The sequence below is a fragment of the Lissotriton helveticus genome, chromosome 4_1 (assembly GCF_964261635.1).
Source record: "Lissotriton helveticus chromosome 4_1, aLisHel1.1, whole genome shotgun sequence".
Lineage (NCBI taxonomy): Eukaryota > Metazoa > Chordata > Amphibia > Caudata > Salamandridae > Lissotriton > Lissotriton helveticus.
In genome coordinates, this window is record NC_136063.1 from 1,137,145,616 (window position 1) to 1,137,165,187 (window position 19,572).

General features: G+C 47.5%; 1 protein-coding gene across 1 annotated transcript in view; it reads right to left on the reverse strand.

Annotated features, from left to right (window-relative positions):
- Positions 1-19,572, reverse strand: part of LOC144827452 (uncharacterized) — an 85,968-nt gene that overhangs the window by 47,899 nt on the left and 18,497 nt on the right. Inside the window, exons 2-4 of the mRNA XM_078685758.1 lie at positions 14,988-15,070; positions 13,236-13,296; positions 10,594-10,721 (exon numbers count right to left, since the gene is read on the reverse strand). Coding sequence (XP_078541884.1) covers positions 10,594-10,721; positions 13,236-13,296; positions 14,988-14,999 — 201 coding nt within the window. The 5' untranslated portion in view covers positions 15,000-15,070. The remainder of the gene's footprint in view (positions 1-10,593; positions 10,722-13,235; positions 13,297-14,987; positions 15,071-19,572) is intronic.

Here is a 19,572-nt window from a genome sequence, read left to right on the forward strand (position 1 = left end):
GAGAGGGGTGTGTATGGGGCGGTTTCTGACTGTGAGGGGGGCAGTGCTGAATGACCTTGTGAAAGCGGAAGAAGTGTTGAGAGGGGTGGAACAGCAGAGGCCCGAGCGGCCGGAGGTTCAAGACCGATTGTTGCAGGCTAAGGAGACTGTGGCGACTGAGACGGAGAGATTGCGGTGCTATGATTACAAATTGTATGCTGTGAAAGTGCATGAGGAGCGAGATAAGGTGGGCACGCTCCTGGCGAGGCTGGCTGATCCGAACCCTAGGGGGTGCCCCGTCCTGAGTGTGCGACGGGAGGACGGGGAGGTGATCTATTCGCAATCGGCGGTCCTGGGGCGCTTCCAATCTTACTATACAGGACTATATGCCAGCCACCTTGAGGCGACGGCCACGGAAATAGGGGATTACCTGGATCGAACTCCTTTACCGTTACTGGATGGGGAGGACGCCTGAGATCTAGGGGGGCCTGTCACCCTGGCAGAAATCAGAGGGGCGATAGGTCATATGGCAAGGAACAAAACCCCTGGGGTTGATGGACTGCCGGTCGAGTTCTACGTTAAATTTATGGAGGTATTGGCACCCAGGCTGCAGATTGTGTTTGAGGAAGCGAGACTGTTGGGGCGGTTGCCCGACTCGATGAGGGAGGCGCTGGTGGTGCCGCTGCTGAAGCCGGGCAGGGATGCATTGGAAGTCTCTTCTTATCGTCCATTGTCTATGTTGACTGTAGATTACAAGATCTTGAGTCGTATCCTAGCTACCAGGCTCCTACCGCTGATGACCTCCCTGGTGCATGGGGACCAGGCGGGCTTCATCCCGTCTAGGAGCACTTCGATGAATGTTCGTCGGTTGATCGGGGTTATAGATAGTGCGGCTGAAGCGGAACAGGGCCCAGTGGTGCTGACGGTTGATATCGAGAAGGCGTTTGACAGCTTAGAATGGGACTTTCTAGATGGCGTACTGTTGAAGTTCGGAGTTGGGGAGGGGTTCCGGCGTTGGACGAGAGTACTTTACTCCTCGGCTAAGGCGAGGGTGCGGTTGGGGACCTTGGTTTCTCCGGTTTATCCGGTCGGTAGGGGCACGAGGCAGGGTTGCTCGCTTTCCCCGCTGCTCTTTGCCCTGGCTATGGAGCCGCTAGCGGCGCAGGCTAGGTCAGGCATTCATTACGAGGGAATAGCACAGGGTCCTGACTCGCACTATATCTCGTTGTATGCCGACGACCTGTTACTGTACTTAGCGGACTCCGGAAGGGCGTTGGAAGGCGCAGTGGATATGTTGGGCGGGTTCGGGAGGCTCTCAGGCCTCAGGGTGAACTGGACTAAGACCTGTGTGTTTCCATTGCGGAAGACCGCGCTCAGCCCACTGCTCACGAGACCGGTAGTGTGGGAACCTTCTTGCTTTGTTTATCTGGGAGTGCGTATCTACCATGACGCAGTAGACCTCCTTGAGGGGAATGTGGGGCGCTGCATCCGGGCGCTGAGGGGTAGTATGGACTTCTGGGCGTCCCTCCCGCTGTCGGTGCTGGGTCGTGTTGCGCTGCTGAAAATGGTGGCTCTCCCGCGGTTGCTCTATTACTTTAGAACATTGCCGATATGGATTCCGCAGAGGATCTTTCGGGAACTCAGGACGTTGGTGACTGGCTTTCTGTGGGGCCAGGGTCGCCGGAGGGTGGCGTTGGCCACCTTGATGAGACCCAAATGTGAAGGAGGGATGGCAGTCCCCACCTTTGAGTTATACTATTTGGCGGCGCAGCTGCAGATCCTGACTCAAAATGTGGCTAGGGAATTTAGGGGGCCTGATAGCGGCCGGGGGGTCGGCGTTCAGAGGCATGTCTTGTCGGCTATCGTGATGCAACAGAGACTGGCGGATAGGGATCTTACGGTGGAGGAAAGGACGCTTAGATTGTGTTGGAATAGGCATCTGAAGAGGGCGGGGAAGCGCCGGCCGTACGCTCCGGAGATTCCGCTGGGGATGCTGACTGCCCTGCCGCATGGCGGTGATTGGTCCCATCTGTTGGCGTGGGAAGACCTGGGCTTGCAGATGGTGGGAGACCTCTATGTGGACGGCACGCTGGCCCCATTCCAGACTTTACAAGAGCAATTCGGCCTGCCGAATGGTACCTTCCTATTGCATGCGGCGGTTGCCGCGGCGATACAGCGGCATTGGGGAACTGGATTGGTAGAACCGGAGGTGACGTTGGCGTGCCAATACGTGGTGATGGCCGCGGGCACCGTCAAGGCAGTGACCTGCCTCCACAACAGACTGTTAAACGAGGGTCTGGTGCCTTTGGTTGAGTTGAAATCACGATGGGAGGCCAGCATAGGCAAACAAATCCCGGACGCAGTGTGGGCTCAGGTGCTGCACAGGACCTGGAAGGGTACGAGGAATGCGAGATTTCAGCAGGTGCATTTTTTCGTTATTCATCGCGCGTATTTGACCCCGGAGAGGTTGCGTCGACACTTTCAGGTGCTTGACGCCATATGCCCCAGATGTCTGGTACCTGCGGTTGACCTGGACCACATGCTGTGGGGATGCCCGAGATTAGGGAATTACTGGGCTGAAGTAGGGGAACTCCTGAATGCGGTTACGGATCGGGAGGTGGACTTTGATATGGCTGCATGCCTGCTTCTTTGGTTCCCGCACACCAAAAAGACCAAGGTGACGAGCAAATTCATTGGGCTGGGTTTAATACTGGCACAGCGGGAAATCACTTGGCACTGGAAGTCTAAAGAGGGGCCATCTGTGCGGCGATGGAGGAATGAGTTGCTGAAATGGTCGGGCTGTGAGAGTGTGCTAAGGATGCGTCAGGCGACTAGAACTGGTAATGAGAAATGTTTGGAACTGGCACGATCCTGGGAGCTGGTGGTGCAGGCTTTACGGGATTACTTAACGGAAGGCGAGGAACCCGACTAGGTATTAGACGGGATTCCATGGAATTGTTTGATTGTCAGAACTTCCTGGTAGTTGGCTCCCTGGAGCAGGAGAGGACTATTGGTGCCCGTATTAGCAGCAGTTGGTGGGGAGGGGGGGATTTTGGGTAGGGATCATGGGAGGGGAGATTACCCGGCCCGCAGCGGCCTCCTGGAATTGGGGGGCCCTAGGAAATAGTCATGATGATTAGGAGGAATACTGAAGGAGTGACCTAAGGCGGGCTGGACAGGGGTGTTTGGGGTGTTATGGGGTAAAAGCAGATGCGATATGTTGTATCCGGCCTAAGGCCCGACCAGGGCGCACACTGAGGTGCCTCCAGCATACTGATTAATTGATACGCCGCCCTGCCTCCGGGATATGGGCTAATCGGCTGTGTATTATGTTACTATCAATCTGAATGTTACGGGCCATCAGTGTATAGGCTGGCCAGTTGATTTTGGTTATTCCCAATTCTGCAATAAAAATATATAAAAAAAATAAATAAATAGATAGGAGTGAAAGGAAAGCTCCATACCCTGAACAGTTTTTAAAAATAAATGCCCCTATACAATGGGTTCACAAGCTCTATGTGTTCATGTTGTAATAAGGGACTTTTGAGAAACAAGTCTCTCCCTCTTTTGAGTTCCAGGGGGTAGGGGGACTAATAACTGCAGTATATGTTCACCCAACCCATGCTGGTAAAAGCTGCCTTCATATAAGCAATCCAAGGGATTTGATGCATGTTGTCAAGGGTCAGACAATCAGACAAAATCAGTCTATTTATTTTGCAACCCTCCCCAGTCTATATCTTGATCCAGCACAGCAAGGGTCTGAGAGCAACAAGGTCACCAATGTATCTAAAACAAAGTTCCTGATGAACAAAAAAAGCTGGGGTACTTTGTGGACCCGCAGAATACACCTTAAAATGTATTTTCTGTGAGTTCAATTTTATCGACCGTCATGTAACCCCATACATCACTGTCATATAGCTCCTTGGAGATGCACTTGGACTTAAAATACTTAACTAGAGGGTCCAGTCACCATGAGGCCAACCTCTGTGCAACACTAGCTACAGCCCCCGTGGTCTTGACCAAATCACAAGTCTTACCCTCAACTAGGGGTTTAAAACTCATATTAGCATCAAATAGCACCAGCAGGTAAGAGAAAGCTGGGACCTTACCCAGGGTATGACTCCCCACCTTGAAGGTTTTGAAACTGGTGGAAATTCAGCGATGTTAAGAATTCTCTCCGCAAGTTGGGCTTTAAATATGATATGCTCTACCCTGCCTGTCTATGAGTTGAGGTCAATGGGAGGCCTCGCTCCTTGACAACCCAGCAGAGGCAAACGACTTTTGCAAACACTTTGCTTTCAAGTCCTCCTCTTCTAGACAGAACACACTATAAAGTACTGGATCACCGACTCCTGCTCCTTAGTCCCCTTAGAGCTGATATGGCCTGCAGTATTTGGATTCTCCCTCAAAATAGGGACTACTTCTGCATAACACATGTGGACTGCCCCAGACAGTATGCTTTGCTCATCATTGCCTTCTTATTACTTTTTCCATACAAATGCTGTTTATATGTGGCTGATTCTTCCTTTCTGCTTCAGCTATTCTTCTAGGAACGGGCCACACCAAGCAAACACGTCAACTCTCCCCCATGGAGAACACTGCAGTAGCCTCATTGGGATTGTTTAGTTCTTTGTTTCTCCTTTTCGGGGCTTTATTTGATGTTTTCCTATATAGTGGGAGTGGGGGGGGGGGATAGGTGTGGGCCCTTTCTGCTTTCTCTTCAGTTTTGTATTTGTTTGTTACCCTTTGCACAACAGGTACACTATATGCCAGCTTATGACATGGCGCTGTTCTTTTCACACCTGTTTACTCTATGCCATCTCAGAGAGGGCCTGTAGAGGTGATAGACATTACTTCCCTTACATGAAAGATATGTGGCATCAATAATCCACGTAAAGGCAAACAAGTCCTCTCATATCTGTCACGACATAGCCTTCCATAAGGAAACACGTATCCTACCCAATGGCGCCCAATCATATGCGACTACTTGGGGCCCCCACCCCGCTATTTCTCCTCTCATGGCTCCTATTCCTGTGGATTCTGCCCCCTCATGCATAAAAGCAGCCCCTATTCCCTCCATAAATGTCACTCGGACCCAAATGGATGCTATTTAATCCTACAAGGCAGCCTCACTGACAAACGAGTACTATTAGTCAACATATACGCCCGAACACTGAGTATCCACAATTCTTTCAGGAGTTTTATGCCCATATGGGACATGCAGATGCCAACTTTGTATCCTATGAGATATCCACTCCCAACTGCAATGCTTTTAAACCTCCAAGGTATAGACTTAAGTGCCTCCTAAGGCGGCGGCCTCCAACTCCATTGACGTTTAGTATTGTTGACTGAATTTCACGATCTGGCTGATAGGGAAATCGCATATCTAGGGAAACACACTAGGGCTCCGTGCTATGGTGAGGGGGCGCACCGACCGCACTTTTGTGCGGATAATCCACCCTAATCGCCTAGGTAGTTATGTTGATGAATTGCGCACCGTCTCTGAGTCCTTTGTTTTTGCTGGCGAAGATGTTCTGGCAGAGTCCCAATGCTATTATGAACTCCTTTGTACATCCTGCACTCCTGACAATGCACCAGAGATCCCATCATACTTGGTGGAGATCGCCATAGGTCTGGCCCACTGATGGCTAATGACAATTTTTTAGCATGATTTTTTTGCGAGGAGGTCACCCAGGTGATCGACTCTTTAGACAGGTCCAATGGCCCTGGCCTTGATGGCCTTATGAGAGCTTTCTATAAAGCTTTCAAACAACATGTCACCCACATCTCTTTGCAGTGGTCAACAGAATCTCCTGCCAAACACCTGCTTTAGTTACCCTATTGGATGCCGAAAATACGTTTGACCCCTTGGAGTGGCCCTTCTTGAAAGAAGCTCTGATCAAACTGGGAATCCCTACCGCGCTCATCTCCTTGGTCATGCTCTTATATCCTAATCCTGTGGCATGCATGTGAGTCAATGGTTCCCTTAATGGACCCTTTGGTCTGCCACCTTCTGGAGCGCCACATACATAAGGCTCCCGCGCTTCATTTTCAAAATATTTTCGTCCGGAGTCACGCTGGGTGTGAAAATACAGCCCCAAAAAAAAATGCTCTTTTGGCCCTGTGGGACCCTCTGATCAGGCCTATGCGATCAGGGTGCTTTTACCCTGCCACCTTTTCTTCTTTTTTAATCGTTTTTCTTTCTCCTCATACCAAGTGAAAAGATGGCTGTCAACACTTCCTGGTTACAAGTGTTGGCAGCCAATCAGAGGCAAGCTCCACTGTGGCACTTACTGTATGTACTGAGCAGGCTAGTTGGAGATTTCACTCGTACAAAACCATAGAAATAGTCAGTAGACCTAACTTTAACTCGTGCCCATGCAATGCACTGCTGATGACGTCACATATTACATCACTCGTGACATGCTCAGTGACATCACTGTTGACATCTCAAATTTTCCATTGGGCATACAAGTCACACAGTCCTTAAAATAACAAACGGAGATGTTGGTTCACCATCTGCCTACTGGCTCAACTACTGTCTCCCGATTGGATAGAAAATAGTCAATTGTGACATTAAATTGCTTACATTCTCATGGTTCTGTCTATGTCGAACATCTACTTTTGCCACACTGATGAAGGCTGATTGCTGAAACGCGTATGTGGCCAATAAAGTTATGTTGAAAGCCCCGGGAGTGTTTCAGTTGCTTTTTTGGTTGTTGAATGAAATGGGTCACACCCCCGCTAATTGGAGGCACCAGTTGTGAGTTCAGAGGAACTGGTGGGAAACGTGTATGTATATATATATATATATATTTGTGTATATATATATACATATATATATATATATATATATATATATATATATATATATATATATATAAACGAAGTACACAGTTATTATAATTTAAATACATTTAACAACAAACAATTAGTAATTTTTAATTCAGATTCAGATTAAATAAACATATACATTTTACTTTCTGGTTGATTTTTTAAATAAATATTTAAATAAATAATTTTGTATTAGCTTATTATATTTACAGGAAATATTTTAACATACTTTCAAGATAGTATTGCTGTAGGATTTATTTTCAATTTCTTTTAGGTTTAAAAAAACTATAAAATACATTAAAATATTTTCATTAACTTATTTTAAAGATTAAAAATCCCCAATACTACACCATAGGGAGAACTCTGCCCTGGTGAAATAAGTGTGAAAGGTTACCAGTGGCAACTAGTCACTTATAAATTTGCCTCCACCCTCTAGTTTCAGGGATCGAGGATATGCACATTTCCACTGTGTTGTAACTTTACATGTGAAAACGGTGAATAGCCAAAAACAGTAAAGTTACTACAAAGTCTAAGAGTAAATGTGCACGTTTGCCGGTATTTCTACTTTTGTGAATAGGGATGATAGTCTTTTTTGACCTGTAATTATTGACCTTTTCCTTGTGCCACATTTTTCTCAATTATCCCTATCCAGAGTAGAAACTAGCCATGCATTCTTACGTCTCACAAAAGGCTCCTTTAGATGACACTCAACATAATATTGTAAGGACAAAAGTAGCTGACATGAGAGCTTTCCATTCACAGATTTGCTGTAATCAGGATCAGGGTATTTCACAATAAGTCCCTCAAAGCAAGATTCTGGTTACATTTCTGGATTAACCAGAGTGTTTAAATGATCTTCATTTCGATGAGGTTATGTACATTTGTTTTACAGGGATATCTTGAATACCTGGCAAGATCCAGTCTTTCTGGTTCTAGGTTGTAGACCCCAAGATCTAAAATAGTTTTACAGCAAACTAGCAGTGTAACTGTTCTTTCTTCACTCCAATAAAGAATTTGCCATGACATGTTTCGGTGAGAGGTTAGTGTCTGCCATTTTCTCCCACAGTCTCTGACCGAACAGAGTTGAAATGTTCAAACAAAGGTTACAATACTGTTTTGTCTAATGACTCATCCATAAAGTACGATATCAATATGTATACTTAATGGATGCTTTAGATGAAAATCTGTCATTCCAGGCACTTGCAACACAACACAGCGATGTAATGCATTACAATACATCTCTGCATCATACTACAACATAACACCACAAAACACACATAGCTGCACTACAGCACAGCATGACACTGACAAACTACACAAGACTGTAGTACACTGCACAAAAATATGATATAACACTGCAACACCACACTAACTTACTGATTCTGTACACTATAGCAAAGCATTTGACTACAAGCCAAGACAACCTAACCTTATACAACTCTACGTCACACCACATAGTCCTTTGCAGTACCCTAGGGCCCATAAACATCACACTACAACCCTACACTGTCAGGAAACAGGCTTTTTGCATGTTCCCATCCCAGTTCTTGACCCTATTTGAGTACTAGTTGCTGTTTTTTCGACTCAGTGCACTTAGGCCTGTTAACCTGACCCCAGTGCCAATGTACTGACCCATTATAAAAGATTTCTTGAATTGGATGACCCCAATTTGCAAGCACTAACTTACTTGTGAGTCCCTAGTATATGGTGCAGAGTGTGACAAAAGACAAGAAGGCTACCAGCCTCCCACTGCAGACTAGAAGGGTAGTGTTCACAATGCTAGTTTGACTATGGCATTGCGATTAATGGCAAAGCCACCCGTTCCCTTAATGATATATGTAATTCACCCCTAAGGAAGCCATATAGACCCCTATGGCAGGGAGCTGTATATTGTTAAGCAAGACATATAATTTTATATAGCCTTAGCAGCAAAACCCTTAAAGTTGTCGTTTTGATTAGGAAAGTTAGTCCGGCTAACTTCTGAATGGGACTACCTTACATCAAATTCAACTTGATGCCCAAATCGAAATTAATGTCACTGTTAAAGTTAGGCAGCTTTTAAAAAGTTGACACTCTGTGCCCTAGATAGTCCAGTGGATTTGTGCAGGCCCGGGCCAACAGACAGCTTTCTGCCCACCTGGGGAGACATGTGAACAACTCCAAGGCTTAAGCACAAAGGCAGTTGCCGCAGACTGAGGTGTCACCTCCTCTCCCAGAAAGGCCAACTGAGGTGTTAGCCCAAAAGGCAGGCTCAAAGGAAATGCCCCCTTTAAAGGGTGACAACACACCCGAGCAGGATGACTTTTGTTCCTGCAGACAAGTTGGAGGCAGGGACGGAGAGGAAAACACTGTCCTCAAACCTGTTTTCCTGTGGGCTTGACAGTAGCAAAAATATTGCACACTGGGATTGCGAAATGCCACACATAACTTGAACTTTGTCGCAAAAAAGGAGTGGGCCTACAAGCCCATTGAATAGTGACCACGTTGTCCCCCCAGGCACTTTCCCAGGATAAAATAGGCAACCCTGGCATGCTAAACCTCAGTACACATTGGATTTGGAAAAATAACTCAACAAAGACTGTCCTCCTGCCCTTGGAATAGCACAAAGAGAGGATTCACTGTTGGAAGGACTGCACCTGCTGCACTTTGGACTAGTAAAATTTGCACTGTGCCTGCGGCTCCCGGCTTGGGAAAACTTTGATCCCAGAGCCAGATTGAAGCAGTGACTCCAAGGGTTAGTTGGTTGGCCCCCTGGAACAGCACCATGGATACCAAAGTTGAGAAAGCCGAAACCGGCAAAGCAGTATCCTCTTCAGAGGAATCACCACTGACTGCTGTTGGGTGCTCCTAGAGACATCTCCGATGTAGCCAAAAGTTGCACTCGAGTCTGCTGGACCCAGGACTGCTATCAAAGGATTTCTTGCCTTAGAGGGACACTAGCCTCTACCAAGGATATTAGCAGTGATTGATGTGTCGGGAGCACAGTAGCCCAGCCGCTGCTTGCCTTCGACTGTCACAAAGAGAATGCCATGGGACCTCACATGCAGTGGCCAAAGTTCCCCCACCTGACCCATGCACCAAGGAATCACCCACAGCTCACCCTTGTCGACTGCACAGCTCCAGGATGATATTTGAACATCTTTTCTGCCTGCATCCCCAGCATAGAAACCACTTCATTGTTCTATATGGTGGTTGTTTTCTAAAGGCTGGAACTGAACTGAAAAAGGGTCTGGTGGCCAGGTCATTGCCCAAAGTGACCTTAAGTCAGGCTGAAGTTGACAAACTAACTGTTTTAAACATTAAAAAAAATTACAAACTTTTGTTGACCAGTTCTGTTTTGTGGTTGTATTGAAAGTTTTTTTTATTGTTTTCAAAATACATATCTCTGGAACCTCCAATGAAATTTGATGAACATGGATTCTAAAAATGTATAAAAAAAAGGTTCTATTTTCATAAAGTATTGTTGTATCTCTTGTGTGACTTTCTTATTCCATTGTTTGGTGCTCTTAAATGATTTACACTAAGTTCCTTTGTCTAGCTTTGCTGCTCGAAGCCCCAGATACCCAGGGTTGAACAAAGGTGATACAAACAAGCTTCACTGGACCCAAGACAGTTTTTGTGACTGTATTCCATGATAAGGCTTCTACTGCCATATCATATAATACTCTGAAATTCTCACATAAATAATATATCATACCATGAGACAACCACATTTTAAATGAAGCACATTGCCTCTTATTCCCTAGAATGCCCGGTAAAGCAATGGAGAATCACAGTTACCTTTTTTCGATGTTCCAGGATTTTACAACATGACAAGATGTTCTCATTTGAATTTGCAGAAGCAGATGTATGCAAAAAAGCCATAAGGATATTTATGTCCATGTGCCGGATAGATTCCATCAGTCGAACTGTAATGACAACCCAGAGAAACAGACACATGTACAAATAATGCCCAAACAGAGGTTACTTGACATTTTTTAGAAGTTTAGAAAAAAGTGTCACAAGATATTTTTAACTTGCGGCAAAATTTGCATGAAATACTAAAGAAAGGACACTTGTCCAAGATGCATTGGTGCTTGTGCAAATTATGTTTCATGTTATTTTCTTACAGATTGATTATATCTGGAATTCAGCGGTAGGTCTTGCCACATTGAGATTGACACATTGTGTTCATTTTAGACTTTTACTCCAACTGTTAGGATCATAATTGGTTTTGTACCTCATTCCACAAAACTTACAGGCGCTTCGTTTTAGCTTGATACTCAGGGTGACAGCTGTTGTGATCTTCCGTCCCTGACCCGTTCCGCCGTGGCTTTTGCCGTTTGTTGCGGAGGGCTAAAGGACCGGACATACCTGACTAGCACTTGTGGGTTGGGAACAGCTGATGTGTGCGCGAGACGCCTGACTCACTGCTATTTAAGCAGCATTCCGGCGCGGACTCGAGAACACCAGCAGTAGGTCTTGTCACCTATCATTTTGCCCTGCTGCTATTTTTAAAAACCGCATTGAGATTGACACTTTGTGTTCATTTTAGACTTTTACTCCACCTGCTGGGATCGTAATTGGTTTTTGTACCTCACTCCACATGCTTACCGGCACTTTGTTTTAGCTTGCTAATCAGGGTGGTAGCTGTTGTGATCTTCCCTCCCCGCCCCCGTTCTGCCGTGGCTTGTGCCGTTTGTTGCGGAGGGCTAAGGGACCGGACATGCCTGACTAGTACTTCTGGGTTGGAAACAACTGATGTGTGCGCGAGACTCCTGACTCACGGCTATTTAAGCAGCATGCCAGAGCGGATGCACAGAGGGCGCGCCGCTGGCACGCTAAAGGCAAGCCCGTCTGCGCCCATCCGTGCCTAGATCGGGCCCAAGGCCACCCCCCCTGTCCGTTCCCTACTGATCTTAGGCCCAAGTTTAAGAGAGAGATACCCTTGTAAGTCTTAACTCCCAGATGAAGGTTTCCTGTCCGCAACTCGATCCTTTGAAAGAGCCTAAGGTGTGCCCTCTGTGTGACATGAAGTTCCTCTTCACCAAAACAAAATGCAGCTTTAACTCGCATCAAGTCCTTTACCCGCAAACAGTTTTGCAAAAGTCCCTCCAGGGCCTACTCCTGAATACACTCTCTTTAATTAAACACAACATTGAATTCCCCGAGCTGCTGGAAGCTCACAATATATATATGGCATTTGTCACGGAGACGTGGGCAGATGGAACATCTGATCCGGAGCTATCATTAGCCATTCCCCAAGGATGCTTATTAATCAGGAATGACAGACAGGATAAGCGGGGAGGGGAAATAGCGATTATTATCAAGGACACCTTGTCGATGAAAAGCTCTACTTCAGGAAGCGGTCCTGATTGTGTACTGCTTTCATTTGGAATCACCATCAGTGAAAACTATATATTTAACGGTATACTGCTGTATAGACCACCAGGGGCTACGAACAAGTTTGTAGAGACAAAAGGTCATATCATCGAGTCTAGTGTTGACTTTCAGGAATTTTCGATCTTAGGTGACTTCAACTACCATTTAGAAAATATAAATGACCAATATACAATCTCGCTTCTAGAGCTGATGGCCAGTGTCTTGACGGACCAACTGATTATGCATCCTACCCACGAGGATGGACACACCCTAGATGGAATATTCATATCTAATCCTCAATTGAAAGTGCAGGAGAGGTTGCCAATCCCATGTTCTGATCATAAGGCCATTCGGTTGGTACTTACCTCGTCCCATCATCTTACTCGTCTTCATTCTGCTCTTTTTGTTCAGGAAGGGTTCCCTTCCTGCACAAAGCTCTTTTTGTTCAGGAAGGGTTCCCTTCCTGCACAAAAACAATCTGAAATGCCGTTTTTCAACTTCTATGAGTGCTGCATTAGCACCCATAGAAGTTGAAAAACTGAATTGTTTCAATGATTGTTGATGTGCCGGAAGGGAACCCTTCCTATACATAAACAATCATTAGAGGTGATTTCCTCTTTCTATGTGTGCTGCAAAATGCAGCACACATAGAAAGAGGAAAAGAAAACGAGGAGAAATTAATACATTTCTCGTTGTTGCGCCTCCCTACGCCTCCGCTGGGGAGGCGTAGAATTCACACTCATTTCCAGATTTATGATTCCTTGTGAATCTGAAAATGTGTCTGGTTCCATGGGTGCTGCGTGTCAACACCCATAGCAACACCCATGGAAAGTCCCTTTCATGCAAAGTGCTGCGTGTAAAGGTGTCATATTTACAAGGACAAGCAAAGTCACACAGGGTGGCTTTTCCTGTCCTTGTAAATATGGAGCGTTACCATGCGCCACCGGTACAACACAAAAAATGATGAACCGGTGTGTCAAGGGGCTTGTAAATCTGCCCCTCAGAGTACATTTATGTCTAGTGGCATGAGGTAATGAGGGGTTTTGCTTTCGACCACTTACCTCCCTCAGGGACTGGTCTGCAGCAGCAGATTACTGCCCTCAGGCGGGCTCGCATGCGGAACTACAAGAGAAACAGAAAGAATCATTTGGTCTTTCTCTCTAAAACCAGATTTCACCATTTCAAAATATTGATATACAATGTTACACCCTGTGCCGCTCAGCCATTTTCTCGTTGAAATGTAGTAGCTAACTACTGAAGGGAATCTGCTATATTCAAATGCCATGGTCGGGGAACAGTCGGAACACTGTGGTCTAAACCATGAGTTTTCCAACTCCCCTAGATCTACAGCACATGCATTAACCACACATATGCCCTAAGAACGCATATGTGTGGTTAAGGCAATATGCATACTAACTGCTGCCTGCTATGGACAGAAGCAAGAAGACCTTGCAGGAAGTGTTGAGTTTATTTGTGCTGGGTGTAGTTTGGGCTGGGGGTTGTTTTGTTGTAGTTTAGTAGGCTGGTGGGGTTGGGGTAGTTTTATAGGCTGAGGGTGAGTCCGATTTTTTTTTGCCGGCTGGAGGGGGTGGGTTGGGTTGGTTTGTTGGCTGGTGGTTGGGTCAGGAGTAGTTTTGTGGGCTGGGGTTGATTCGGTTTTGTTTCACCCTCTATGAGCCTCCTCGGTGAGCTGCCCTATATCTCACTCCTGCCTTGAAGGGGAAGTAAATTGTTTCACCAAGTGTAACTCTTTCACTTCACATTGAAGGCCTGTAGTGGAGCGAGCTCTAAACATGATGTTTGTACAACTATGGGAAAGAGATCATACCCCTACTTTTTTTTTGAAGAAACTAAATTGATTGTCAACAAAATTGAGAACATCTCAAATGACAACTCTTTTCATGAAAGTGAAAACTTTAAAGTAGGCACAATAATTTGCTCACTACTTATCCTTCTGAACTTTTAAACTAACATTGTAAGTTGGGAAGAAACCGCGGGGCAGATCTAAAAGAAACTAACGCAGCGCGATGAAGCAAGTCATTTTGCTGTGCTGCACTGCGTTAGTTTCAAAGCACAGGGATGCAACATATTTACAACAGTATGTTGCATCTCTCTGCTTCCCCTTGCGCTGGCACACAAACAGCTGCCATGCGCCGGCGCAGGCATCCTTGCACAGTGGTGCAAGGATGCCTGCGTCATGGGGAGATTGTTCTTGTGCAGGAAGGGGCACCTTCTGACATTCTGACACATTTCCAGATTTACGATTTCTTGTAAATCTGGAAATGCATCAGTGGACATGGGTGTTGCGTGGGAACACCCATATCAACACCCATGTCCCGCCCCGAACACACAAAGTGTTGCATGAACTGGGGCGATACTTACGAGCACAGGTTAAGTCACGCAGAATGACTTCACTTGTGCTTGTAAATATCACTCAGCAGGCTAGGCCACAAGTGCCTCATGCAACTAGATGCACCGCGGCACATGGGGATTGTAAATCTTCTCCCATATATTTAGGTCCGATCATTTCTCAGTCATCAAACAAAAACATAGTTCAAAGGTCACTACAAAAACTCTTCTCGCTCCCTTTGTTTTTAGTAGGTGACACTATATTGTTTCCTCACCTGTTTTAAAACTTTGCATGTCTTATGTTTTACCTTTGTTCACCTGCAGCTTCTTTTAGAATCGGGACTTAACATGTGAATTTTCACTCAAATAGCAGTACTCATCTCTATTTCAGAAACTCAAATCCTGATAATGACAATTAAGCATAATACCTCATTTACACTTACAGGCATGAAATCAAAACTCACATTGTTGGACATCCTGAATTGAGTAAAATTCAAATTTCAAATGTGGTTGATGGTGCTCACTCAACTAGACTGTAGACAATTAACTAGGAATCAAGAGAGAAAAGTAATCAGTTGAGTCAAGAACTTCAGTTGTCACAATAATTTTGGAGCAAAGGATTCCATGAGCTCTGAAAGTCGGAGATCAGCGGCATAGCCTCCCATAGTAGGAAACAGTATACAATATATGCTTTATAAACACTGGAGATTCAAGACGGGTCTGTGAACTACGACCTTATTTTTTAACATGAATAATTTCTGATGTCTAAACGGGATTATAAGAGAAAGAACATTATCTCTATATCCAGGGTTCACTTCAGGGGAGGCGAGAGGAGAAAAGAAAACTTGATTCTCACCTATGCTGTTGTTATACTAAATCCCCAAATACCAAAATATTTCAATATCATTTCGCCAAATAGAATGAGAAAACACCTTCACTGCAATGTGCTGTACAAAAGAATTCCTCACTTCTCATCCCTAAAACCCAGACCTTAAGTTACTGTTTTCATAAAAGGATTGGCCTATATCAGAAACTGTGGGGATTCACATTTTCATCAAGTAACACTCCCTTTCTATAAGTGACTACTAGAAAATTGTCTAGACTTGGGATGAAACATGTTGGCCCTATGGAACCTTGTAAATGATTTTTAACTATCCAAAGTGCTTTTGTTACATGGAATCAGCTTCATTTTGCTATATGAGAATAATGCCCTAAAACATCACCTGCTTGTGACACAACTATTCTCTGTCTACTACAGCGTCATTGTTTAAACATATTTTTGGTTGCTTTTCAAGTTGCTCAAAGTGATATTTTATGAATGCAGGCCACCCAGTGCCCCTGTAATAGATTATGTGTGTGTGTGTGTATATCTTTGAACTGGATGTGAGGACAGGCGTATTGTGAGAGTTCAATGAGTTGGAGTTGGAGGGTGGAGTTGGAGGGTGGAGTTGGAGATGGAGGGAGGAGTTGGAGGGTGGATTTGTAGGGTGGAGTTGGAGTTGGAGTTGGAGGGTGGAATTGGAGGGTGGAGTTGGAGTTGGAGGGTGCAGTTGGAGTTGGAGGGTCCTATTGGCTATGGCAATGCTTGTTGGTAGCAAGCAAGGGCAGTGCTGTTGTGGTGCTGAGTGATGATGTGGTTGGGCTGAGTGAAGTGGCGGTGTATTAGAGTGATGTGGTGGTGTCAAAGAGTGATGTGGTGGTGTCCCTGAGTGATGTGGTGGTGTCCCTGAGTGATGTGGTGGGGTCCCCGAGTGATGTGGTGGTGTCCCTGAGTGATGTGGTGGTGTTCCTGAGTGATGTGGTGGTATTCCCAGAGAGATGTGGTGGTGTCCCTAAGTGATGTGGTGGTGTCCCCGAGTGATGTGGTGGTGTCCTTGAATGATGTGGTGGTGTTCCTGAGTGATGTGGTGGTGTCCCTGAATGATGTGATGGTGTCCCTGAGTGATGTGGTGGTGCCCCTGAGTGATGTGGTGGTGCCCCTGAGTGATGTGGTGGTGTCCCTGAGGGATGTGGTAGTGTTCCTGAGAGATGGAGGGTGGAGTTGGAGGGTGGAGTTGGAGGGTGGAGTTGGAGGGTGGATTTGGAGGGTGGAGTTGGAGGGTGGAGTTGGAGATGGAGGGTAGAGTTGGAGTTGGAGGGTGATGTTGGAGTTGGAGGGTGGAATTGAAGGGTGGAGTTGGAGGGTGGAGTTGGAGAGTGGCGGGTGGGTTGGAGGGTGGAGGTTGGAGTTGGAGGGTGGAGTTGGAGTTGGAGGGTGGAGTTGGAGGCTGGAGTTGGAGGCTGGAGTTGAACGGTGCAGTTGGAGTTGGAGGGTGGAGTTGGAGTTGGCGGGTGGAGTTTGAAGGGTGGAGTTAGAGTTGGAGGGTGGAGTTGGAGGGTGGAGTTGGATGGTGGACTTGGAGGGTGGAATGGGAGTTGGAGGGCGGAGTTGGAGGGTGGAGTTGGAGTTGGAGGGTAGAGTTGGAGTTGGAGGGTGGAGTTGGTGTTGGAGGGTGGAGTTGGAGTTGGAGGGTAGAGTTGGAGGGTGGAGTTGAAGGGTGGAATTGGAGGGTGGAGTTGGAGGGTGGAGGGTGGGTTGGAGGGTGGAGGTTAGAGTTGGAGGGTGGAGTTGGAGTTGGAGGGTGGAGTCGGAGGGTGGAGTTGGAGGGTGGAGTTGAAGGATGCAGTTGGAGTTGGAGGGTGGAGTTGGAGTTGGCGGGTAGAGTTGGAGTTGGAGGGTGGAGTTGGAGAGTGGAGTTAGTGGGTAGAGTCGGAGGGTGGAGTTTGCGGGTGGAGTTGGAGTTGGAGGGTGGAGTTGAAGTCGGAGGGTGTAGTTGGAGTGTGGAATTGGAGGGTGGAGTTGGAGTTGGAGGGTGGAGTTAGAGTTGGAGGGTGGAGTTGGAGGGTGGAGTTGAGTTGGCGGGTGGATTTGGAGTTGGAGGGTGGAGTTGGAGTTGGAGGGTGGAGTTGGAGGGTGGAGTTGGAGGGTGTAGTTGTAGGGTGGAGTTGTAGGCTGGAGTTGTAGGGTGGAGTTGGAGGATGGAGTTGGAGTTGTAGAGCGGAGTTGGAGGGTGGAGTTAGAGTTGGAGGGTGGAGTTGGAGTTGGAGGGTGGAGTTGGAGGGTGGAGCTGGAGTTGGAGGGTGGAGTTGGAGTTGGAGGGTTGAGTTGGAGGGTGGAGTTGGAGTTGGAGGGTGGAGTTGGAGAATGGAGTTGGAGGGTGGAGTTGGATTGTGCAGTTGGAGGGTGGAGTTGGAGGGTGGAGTTGAAGGGTGGAGTCAGAGGGTGGAGGGTGGGTTGGAGGGTGGAGGTTGGAGTTGGAGGGTAAAGATGGAGTTGGAGGGTGTAGTTGGAGGGTGTAGTTGGAGGGTGTAGTTGGAGGGTGGAGTTGGAGTTGGAGGGTGGAGTTGGAGTTGGCGGGTGGAGTTGGAGGGTGGAGTTGGAGTTAGAGTTGGAGGGTGGAGTTGGAGGGTGGAGTTGGAGGGTAGAGTTGGAGGGTGGAGTTGGAGGGTGTAGTTGGAGTTGGAGGGTAGAGTTGGAGTTGGAGGGTGTAGTTGGAGGGTGTAGTTGGAGGGTGGAGTTGGAGTTGGAGGGTGGAGTTGGAGTTGGCGGGTGGAGTTGGAGGGTGGAGCTGGAGTTGGAGGGTGGAGTTGGAGGGTGGAGTTGGAGGGTAGAGTTGGAGGGTGGAGTTGGAGTTGGAGGGTGGAGTTGGAGTTGGAGGGTGGAGTTGGAGGGTGGAGTTGGAGTTGGAGGGTGGAGTTGGAGTTGGAGGGTGGAGTTGGAGGGTGGAGTTGGAGTTGGAGGGTGGAGTTGGAGTTGGAGGGTGGAGGTGGAGTTGGAGGGTGGAGTTGGAGTTGGAGGGTGGAATTGGAGGGTGGAGTTAGAGGGTGGAGTTGGAGGGTGGAGCTGGAGTTGGAGGGTGGAGTTGAAGGGTGACGTTGGAATTGGAAGGTGGGTTGGAGTTGGAGCGTGGAGTTGGAGGGTGGAGTTGGAATTGGAGGGTGGAGTTGAAGGGTGGAGTTGGAGGGTGGGTTGGAGGGTGGAGGTTGGAGTTGGAGGGTAGAGTTGGAGTTGGAGGGTGGAGTTGGAGGGTGGAGTTAGAGGGTGGAGTTGGAAGGTGGAGTTGAAGGGTGCAGTTGGAGTTGGAGGGTGGAGTTGGAGTTGGTGGGTGGAGTTCAAGGGTAGAGTTGGAGGGTAGAGTTGGAGGGTGGAGTTGGAGGGTGGAGTTGGACTTAGAGGGTGGAGTTGGGGGTGGAGTTGGAGTTGGAGGGTGGAGTTGGAATTGGAGGGTGGAGTTGGAGGGTGGAGTTGGAGGGTGGAGTTGGAGTTGGAGGGTGGAGTTGGAGTTAGAGGATGGAGGTGGAGTTGGAGGGTGGAGTTGGAGGGTGGAGTTGGAGGGTGGAGTTAGAGGGTGGAGTTGGAGGGTGGAATTGTAGTTGGAGTGTGAAGTTGGAGGGTGGAGTTGGAGTTAGATGGTGGAGTTGGAGTTGGAGGATAGAGTTGGAGGGTGGAGTTGGAGTTAGATGGTGGAGTTGGAGTAGGAGGATAGAGTTGGAGGGTGGAGTTGGAGGGTGGAATTGAAGGGTGGAGTTGGACGGTGGCCTTGGAGGGTCGAGTTGAAGGGTGGAGGGTGGAGTTGGAGCGTGAAGTTGGAGTTGGAAGGTGGAGTTGGAGTTGGAGGGTGGAGTTGGAGTTAGAGGGTGGAATTGAGGTTGGAGGGCGGAGTGGGAGATTGGAGCTGGAGAGTGGAGTTCGAGGGTGGAGTTGGAGTAGGAGGGTGGAGTTGGAGGGTGGAGTTGGGGGTGGAGTTGGAGAGTGGAGTTGGGGGGTGGAGTTGGAGGGTGGAGTTAGAGTTGGAGGGTGGAGTTGGAGTTGGAGGGTGGAGTTGGAGGGTGGATTTGGAGTTGGAGGGTGGAGATGGAGGGTGGAGTTGGAGGGTGGAGTTGAAGGGTGGAGGGTGGAGTTGGAGTTGGAGGTGGAGTTGGAGGTTGGAGTTGGAGGGTGGAGTTGGAGGGTGGAGTTGGAGTTGGAGGGTGGAGATGGAGGGTGGAGTTGGAGGATGGAGTTGGAGT